General features: G+C 44.8%; 1 protein-coding gene across 1 annotated transcript; it reads right to left on the reverse strand.

Moving 5' to 3' along the window:
• Positions 1-40: 40 nt before the first annotated feature.
• IPP (intracisternal A particle-promoted polypeptide) lies at positions 41-7,373 on the reverse strand. The gene is made up of 8 exons (XM_054638011.2): positions 6,994-7,373; positions 6,479-6,910; positions 5,987-6,142; positions 4,930-5,097; positions 3,988-4,125; positions 3,545-3,667; positions 2,622-2,842; positions 41-1,776 (listed from the first exon to the last, which is right to left on the reverse strand). Exons 1-8 carry the CDS (start codon positions 7,295-7,297, stop codon positions 1,552-1,554), a joined length of 1,767 nt encoding a protein of 588 aa, XP_054493986.1. The 5' UTR covers positions 7,298-7,373; the 3' UTR covers positions 41-1,551.
• Positions 7,374-8,958: the final 1,585 nt, after the last annotated feature.

Raw genomic sequence — 8,958 nt, forward strand, 5'->3', positions numbered from 1 at the left:
AACTAAGTTATGAAAGCAACCTATTCAAGAGGCATTCCAGTCAGTTCTGAAAATACATTTTATTATGAAAAACAGTTTAAACAAGATCAAACCACTAATTCAGACACATAAGAAATTCTTTGAAGTAAAAGCACACACAAGATTATGGAACAGAGAGACTCTCAATCATCTGGCATGTTTTAGCCCAACTCTATGTTAGATTTTAGTACCTCAATTATTAAGGTATCTGCAACACTCACCTTGGAGGATTTATCATGTAGTAATTTGTTAATTTTACACAGGGGATATTGACCTAAGCAGAATGAATGCTCCTTTGTCTACACAGTGCCAGGCTTCCTGTCTTGTGACATTCCAGTTGTGGTTTGGTGATCCAGAATAACACTGTCTATCAAAATTCAAGCAGCCTCACTTCAGACTCCATCCAAATCATCCACAGCTGCGCTGAAAATGCAGCCACAGTGTGCAAAAAACAACTTGAATCTAGAAATAACTCCAAACTCTTTGTAGTATTGTTTTACTAAGTGTGTCTGAGCTAAATACAAACTCCTTAAGAACACACTGATATCATCAGTTCAATGCTAAATGCAGCTAATTCTATCACAGAAAGCTCCATTGGCTCAAATTTGGATGAGGCAGGATACAAGCTGTAGTGAAGGTGAAGGAATGTGTCTTGTAGAACAGCAAGTATTCAATGCCAAGTCTCAGCATGTGTCACACAGGGTAAAACCACATTTAACTACAGGGAAAAAATATGGGGGCAAAAGCCTTTCCCTTTGATTTTATACTAAGAGCAGTCCTAAACAGAACAGCCAATCTAATGCATTTGCATTTAAATTTCACTAGAGCTTACACAAAAAGGAGCTCTACTGGCATCACTGACACCACTGAGAGGAAAAGCCAGTGCTGAAGGGGAATGGCATTATTAGAACTGTGAGGACAACCTTCCAGAATAGGAAATTCTCATCCACTCACCATTCAAATTTGTGGAGTGGCCAGAAAGTAAATATCCAATTCATATTAAATGCCCACCATGTTCAGCAACAGAAAAGAGGCTTAAATGCATCAAGGTCATAAGTAGAGGCACCAAGTCCTTCCTGTGTGTTATCTTCTCTTCCTTGTTTTCTGCCAGAAAAAGAACTAATGCCATCCAAATCGCTCATCTGAACTTACCCACAGGTAACTCCTTGCTGTTGACAGTAACCCACTTCCAGACTGCAAGTCTTGCTAATGTGCCAGCTCAGTAACAACCTGATTAATGTCTCTTCGTGTGTTGGAATTATTTCTTCAGATTTTCCAGGGCAAATTCACCATTTATTTCAGTGAGCTTAATCCAGTTCTAAGAGGCATTCCCACTCTTAACAGAATACTTCCTGAGACAGACACTGGATAAGCCAATTTACATTGAAGGGCTTTTCCTTTTGCTCAGGAAAATCCCTCTGATCTAATTCTCCACTGAAGCTCCTGTGTTAAAAGAGGTTTCTGGCCAATGAAACAGGAAATCTGAGGAGACATAATTGACTCATTCTTTGAATGAGTTTTGTCCTTTGTGTTTTACAGCACAGCTACACCTCCTTCGCAGCGGCTGGTGATCATGTTGGCAATTTCAGTCCAGCTGTCCATGTGAGGGTTATAAACTTCAACAGAGTCAGAGGTTACTGGAGCAGCAAAATCAGGACTGGGAGCTCTGCCTCCTGAGGCATAGAGAAGTCCATTCACAGCCACAACACAAACACCAGCTCTTGGGATCTTCATCGATGCAACTTCAACCCACTTTTCCTAACAAAAAGGTGAAAGATGAAGAAATAGCTTTAAGACAAGCCCTGATTCTGCTAAAGTAACTTTTAAAGCTTAAAGACTGAAACATATACAAAGAACATTGTGTATACACTTCACAGGCTTACATGTGGTATGTGTACAGTATCCAGAGGATTACCAAGACAGGAATGACAACACTTCACAAAGTGGTGGTCCAAATTGCGGTAATCTCTAAAGAGTAGACCCCATACTGTCTGCACACAACACCCCTCCCTTTCTTCAGTCACTGCAAGATGCAGTCAGTGTCTAAAATAGAGCATGGTACAGTTTGAGGTGGGGGAAACAGGAACACTAGATTCAATTTGAAAAGCAAAACAGATGGCACATGGGATTATGTTCTGCTCTGTTCTTGAGAGTAGCTACTCTTCCAAAGAGCATCATAAAAACATGAGCAATATCAGTCTAGTTTTTTTATCTTCTAGTCATGCTGAAACAATACTACATTTTGATGCAGAAGAAGATCCTCAAATTTTGCAATAAAAGGTAACTCTTACCTTTACAATGAGTTTTTTCTCTCTATTCAGATTATTGAGCTTTCTACTGCAGAGGGGGAATCTATCCTCTCATCTTAACCCTAAGAAATATTTACCAAACTACAGTATATCTGTGCATAGTTAAACCATGACAACTACTTAGGACAGACCCTGAGATCACCAAAGCTTTGTTTCACGCAAGATACCCAGCCAGTAGTGAAAAGGAAATGGAATTTCCAGCTTTTTCTTTTTAAAGAAAGGAAGCAGGCTCTATAGCATCTTACACAAAGCTGATGCAATCTACATTTATGAAAAGAAGGGACTCTGGCCTACCTCTTCGAATGAGTATCTTTCTACACTAGCAAGTGCATCCTGGGATTCATTCCAGCCTCCCACAGCATAGATACAATCGTTGAGAGCAGCTACACCAAGATAGGCTCTTCGGGTGCCCATCGGAGCGAGCTCAGACCAGCGTTTGGAGATGGGGTCGTAGACTTCAACAGAACGCAGCTCTACTCCTTCACTGCTGATACCACCAATGACATAAATCAAACCTGCAGAAACAGAGCTTCTCCTCTTTTAGGCTTCATAATACAGATAGAAAATTACTGTCACAACACAAGTTTCAGCCTGACATTAAGATGGTTAAAGAATGTCAGAGAATTCTCCTTTTGCTCAGTAGTTGAATACATAAAGCTTTTGCATGAGCAGCTTGAGGCTTGAGCACTAGAAGCTCTGAGGAAAGCCAAAATTAATTAATTAAATTAATTAATTTTAAAAATTAATTAAGTGCAGGGGAAGGTTCATTCAGAAGGTTGCAAGTCCTGACCTGGCCAGCATCAAATACTTGGTAAGCACATTTATTGGTCAAGTATTTAGACATATCTGTCTTAAAATAACCTGCAGCAAGTCTTCACATTGTCACAGAGAAAAACATGCAAACCCAAATATGGAAGGTATGGAAAAGCAGTATCAGAAAGAACAATCAACTGCAAAAAGACTAGCTGCATAACCATACTGGCAGCCATGTCTCCTGCCTTTTATCTCATGAAAAGTTTTTACAAGAGAGAACTTTATAGTCTTTGAATTCTGCAGAATTAAAAATGGAGTATTAGAGCAACAAACAAGCAAGGCACAAGCGTGTGTGACTGACAGCTCAGTACAAGACAAAGGTAAGAATTAATGACTGAGACATAAAGGTTCAAAATCCACTGAGTGTTGGAACTATTTAGGGATATAAACTTAACAATATTCACCTTGCATTTCACAACACCCAAAGCAGTAACGGGGCTTAGCCATGCTTCCCACCACATCCCAACTATTCTCTTCAGGATCAAATCTTTCAATTGTGTTGCCAATCTCTGCTCCAACCCAGCCTCCTGCAAATAACAGCAAACACAGGAAGGAATTTAATGGCACAAAGTTGTGTATTAGCTGCATTTTTAGACATACAGTGGACTGTTCCAGGACAAATTCTGAAATCAGCATGCTATCAGTCTACAATGAAAATAAATTATAACTATACAATAACTAATCCACAGAGATTTAGTATATATGTTAATATTTATGGACACAGATGTTTTTCAAAACTTAAGTTTGTGATTTTGCATCACCAAGATGTAATATTAAAGATCAAATAAATCTACAAGTTCTATGAATTAACATCTTTAACTTCACCAAGAAAAACCCCACAACTTACCCAAAGCATAGATGGCCCCATAGCATGTGCACACTCCCAGTGCACAACGGGGATGGTTCATGGAAGCCACGGTCGTCCATTGCTTTGTAACAGGATCATAACATTCAGTACAGTCAAAAATCATTGAGTTGTCCTCACCTGCATAATAAAAGCAACAAGAGTCAGGGGAAATGCAACCTTTTGCACTGCAGATATGGAAACGTTCTTCAACTTCTTCCAGGACAGGCAACATTTGAATACAAGATTTATCTTTTGGTGAAACAGCCAACGTAGCAAAAGCTTCATTTATACATAGTGATGATTATACATGAATCATCACTGGAAATCACTTTCATCAGTAGTTCCCTGAAACGTTGCTGAAAACATCATAGAGGTAAACAACCAGGGTGCTGCACGTTTTACTCCTCAGCACAACTGACTGGGTTTTCGAGACCAAGGAATGAGCTCTGCGGTGACAAAAACAGTCTATATATGCATTCTTTTGTGATGGGCTGGTGGAGTTACTCATCACATCCTTGTGCAAACAGACATAATGAGCCTTTCCAGGCAGGCAGTGCACAAGTGGTCTGTCCTGTGCTACTGCCTTTTATGCTATGGGCTTCTCCTCGACTGTAAGTGAGAAAACAAATTCCATCAGCAGTGGTACACAAAGGCTCCAGAATAGCCAACATCTCTGAGTATATCTGCAGACATCTATATGGTAACCTCTGAATAGCTACACCATGAGGGGAGAGCAGTTTAGTAAAAACTCTCAGTTTAGGATCCCTAACAGGCATTCACAGAGCCTGACAATAGAGAATCAAGGAACCCCAATTCCTTTGTTATTACACCTAAAAATTGTGTTATCCTGAGAACTGCTTAAAAGAAGAATAATTTTGAAAGCCTCCATCCATGAGTTCTCTAGCATTCATGTAAAAAAAGCAAGCTTATTTCAGCTGTTACCTCCAATGGCATAGACCATTCCTCCCACCACAGCCACGCCCAGCCCACTCCGGGCCTGGTGCAGAGAGGACACTGTGGTCCAGTAGTGGCTGAAGGTGTCAAATCGCTCCACACAGCTCAGGGCTCTGCTGTCACTCCAGCGTCCTCCCTGCAGTCGGGTGTACCCACCTGCAAAGCAAGTGGAAAGGCCAAGTAAGAGCTTCCTCTTCACCCTCATGCTCCTATTTTTAAACCATTAAAATATTAGAGTAACAGCCATTAGCCACTTTTAGAAGGAACTGGATTTTTCCAAGTAGCTTCATTTCTCCAGCATACTAGGAAGAATGGTTGTCTTGAGGGTCATGGAGATTGTGCTGAGCTGATGCCACAACACTAAAAATATTAGAATTCATGTTTTCAGTAAAATACAAGGATCGGCCAACAGCCTTTGCTGCATAACCATACTGGCAGCCGTGTAAAAACTTTTCATGAGATAAAAGGCAGAAGACAAGAGAGAACTTTCTAGTCTTTGAATTCTGCAGAATTAAAAATAGAGTATTAGAACAAGAAACAAGTGAGGCACAAGTGTGTGTGACTAACAGCTCAGTACAAGCTGGTGCTATTGCCCACAGAGTGAAACAAACATGTTCCCTTCCAATATAAAACTGCAGCTTTGCTGAAAACTTGGATTTTCAAGTATCCCATCATATGAACCAAAGTGTCCCGCACAGAGAAAACTTCAGCCATCAGAACAAAATGTGCAGTGAATTTGCATACACCATTCCAGCAGTGAGCCCTGGGTAAATCCTCTGCTGATTTGCAGTTTTGCACCCAAAGCAAATTATTTTTGAACAGCAAATCTGGGCTTTGAATGCCATGTCACGATGACAAGAAATGTGAATGCTGGACTCCTGCAATTCTGATCAAAGCTGCTAACATCATAACTCAGCCATGATGTAATGTTTTGGAATCATTATATATTTTGATTTTTAAAATAATTCTCGAGTATCTCCTTCATTCCTGCATTCTGAGATACTACTTCATTTGTTTTATAAGGTTCAAACAGCCACATTCTAACCTACTGCATAAAGGTACTTCCTGGCTTTCCTCCGGGGACGACCTTTAGAAGCCTGCAGAAAACTGCTGACCTTGTTCTCTTTGGGAGACTTAGAGACTTCACAATATTCTTTCAACAGAGTTTGCAGGGCCACACGAAGACTGAAATCTGGAATACCTTCAAGAGTAACATAAGCAGAATAAGAATAAAATTAGCAGAATTGAAAAAAAATCACAGTGAAAAGTAACAAACTGTAAGCAATTCAGTTGTAGAAAACTTACTAACTCCTCCAAAAACAGCAGACAAATCAATGTTGCTTACTTTTATAAGGCGTTTTCAAAAGCATGTTTTTAAAGTAAGCTGTGCTTATTTTTTTAAAATAGCGCTTGTTTGCTATAATTTTTTTCATTCATCATGCCATTAATGTAAAGAATAGTCCATCAAAGCCCAGTAACTCTGAACAACACATAGTTTGCTCACATACGTCCATCTGATATTCCTTCTTTCACTTACTTTCTATGTATTTTAACAGCCTTTGTGCTGGTAGCAGAGGGAACCGAACAGGCTCCAGTACTTCTACGACATATTTCTTTCTTTTCCCCACGTCCTTCAGAATCCATTGCATCGCTGCCGTGAACACCTGGTACTCGTCCTCGATGCTCAGGTCCTCACTCCGCAGGATCTTCACGAGCTGCTCCTTGGTGAGCGCCAGGAACTCCTCCCCGCTCTGCACCTCCAGGAAGTGCGCGTGGATGTAGCTCTCGGTGAACTCCATCAAGTCGTGACAGGCGATCTGCTCGGAGAACTGGAAGAGGCCGATGCAGTTCAGCGGGTCGATCTGGCCCTTGAGGAACTCGCAGCAGAGCTCCACCACCTCGGTGAGCTGCAGCATGTCCGCGGCGACGATGAGCTCCTGGACGTTGTGCTCCGCGATGCTCACCACCCCTGCGGGCACCAAACCACAGCGGGGCCCCGCTCCAGCCTGCGGCCGCCGGGCACCCGCCCCCCGCCCCGCCGCCAGCCCTCACCTGTGTAGATGAAGTCGAGCAGCGTGTGGAAGGTGTCCGCTTCCACGCCCGCGATCCGCACCACGTCCCGCCCGGACTCCTTCATGCCGCCCGCGAACAGCGCCGCGAAGTACGGGCTGCTGGCCGCCAGCACCAGGCGGTGCACGGAGAACGCCTCCGGGCCCACTTCCAGCCGCACGTCGCAGAAGCTGTGCCCGGCGCGCAGCCGGTTGATCTGGGCCAGGAGGAGGCGAGCGTGCCGCTCGGAACTGGAGACGGAGCTGGAGGCAGAGCCGCCCTTGCCCATCCCGGCACTGGCCGCCATCGCTGCTGCGGCACCGGCACCCCCCCGGCGCCGGCCTCGCGCCGCGCACGCGCCCCGCTCCGCCCGCCCGGACGCCTGCGCGGGGGGGAAGTGAGGGGCGCTCCCCACTGAGGCGGCTCTGCCCGGACGGGGCGGGCACCGTAATGGGCGGGGCTGAGGGCGCTGTGGGGGCTCCGTGTTTTGTGAGGGCTCCGTGCGTGCCGGGGGCTCTGTGTGCCGAGCACCCTGTGTGTCGAACACCCTGCCCTCACGGCGGCACTGGTTCAGGTACCTCTGTTCGCTCCTTTGTCTATGCGCCTGCGTGGGCACCTGGCCCCGTGAGGTCCCACAGAAATCACGGCATCATCAAGGCTGGAAAAGACCTTTAAGATTATTCATTCCAATGGTCCACCCAGCACTGCCCCTGTAACCCCTAAACTGCTAAACCGCATCACCCAGTGACAGATCCCGATGCCTCAAACACCTCCAGGAGTGGTGACTCCACCACTTCCCTGGACACTGCCTATTCCACTGCCTTACCACCTGCATAGTGAAAATTTTTTTCTAACATTTAATCTGATCTTAGCTTAAGGCCATTTCCTCTGGTCATTTTACTGCAGACACAGTAAAAGAGACTGACCCCCACCTCACTATAACCTCCTTCCAGGGAGTTGTAGAGAGCAGTGAGGTCCCCCCTGAACATCCTTGAGACTGAGCGGCCCCTGCTGCCCTCAGCAGCCCCTCATAAGATATGTTTTCTAGCTTTGTTGCCTTCCCTGGACATGCTCCAACAACTCAATGTCCATTTTAAAGTGAGGAGACCCTGTGTACCCCTACAGACACCTCTGGTCCCTGCTCTGCAAAAAGCTTGTTTGTGGTTAAAACTGGTCCTGCAATAGGTTATTCACTTAGTCACTGCCTTCACAACCTCTGTCCCTCAATCCTAGTCATGCTCTTGCAAACTGGGTCCCTGTCCACCTCAATCTGTGCTTGTGAGAAATATAGCTATGTTGGGGAGAAATTGCAGCTGCCACCAGCCCAGGGAACAGCAGAGATGAGAGGCAGGGACACTGCCTGGGACTGTGGCAGCAGAGCAGCGTTGAGAGGGGATAAGCATCGCATACTGAGGTAAACGCACATGATCACCGGGTCTGGCAGAGCTGACACTGATTCTGAAAGAAAAGCATCCCTCCTGAGTTTTCCACAACTGTTCCAGGAGTGTGACAGGCAGGCACAGCCCAGCACCCCCTTTGTCCATGGTGTCATGCCATGTGTGGGCCTTCCTCCTCATTCCAGCACGGATGTTTCATCAGTGTTCTGTAGCAGCACCATGTGGGTCACTGGGGTCAACACTGATCCTGAGGCAAAGTGTGCTTCCATCTTAGTCTGTGTAATTCCCTGAGTCACGGCATGCCTGAGCACCACATACTGAGTTAAATGCATGCAGTCACTGGATCCAGCAGAGCTGGCACTAATTCTGAGAGAAAAACATGTCCAGAGTTTTCCACAGCTGGTCCAGAAGCATAACATCCAGCCAGAGCAAAAAGCAATCAGAGAGCCACTTGGAAAGCTTCCATATCTATTTACTGTGAGGCTGGGAAAGAAAAACATGTCTGCTCACAGTTGCAATGGTCATGGCCCCTCAGGCTTTTCTCATGAGTCTGCATTTCATTGTAATAACT

Source organism: Agelaius phoeniceus, chromosome 8, assembly GCF_051311805.1.
Source record: "Agelaius phoeniceus isolate bAgePho1 chromosome 8, bAgePho1.hap1, whole genome shotgun sequence".
Taxonomy (NCBI): Eukaryota; Metazoa; Chordata; class Aves; order Passeriformes; family Icteridae; genus Agelaius; species Agelaius phoeniceus.

Bases quoted from the DNA above. Each gene is read 5' to 3' on its own strand.
- IPP (XM_054638011.2), bottom strand. From the start codon at position 7,297: ATGGCGGCCAGTGCCGGGATGGGCAAGGGCGGCTCTGCCTCCAGCTCC. The intron at 2,843-3,544 runs GTGAATATTGTT...CTGTTTCTGCAG, and splicing joins TGGGTGTTGTGAAATGCAAG to GTTTGATTTATGTCATTGGT. The intron at 1,777-2,621 runs GTAGGCCAGAGT...CCTTTTTGTTAG, and splicing joins AAAGATACTCATTCGAAGAG to GAAAAGTGGGTTGAAGTTGC.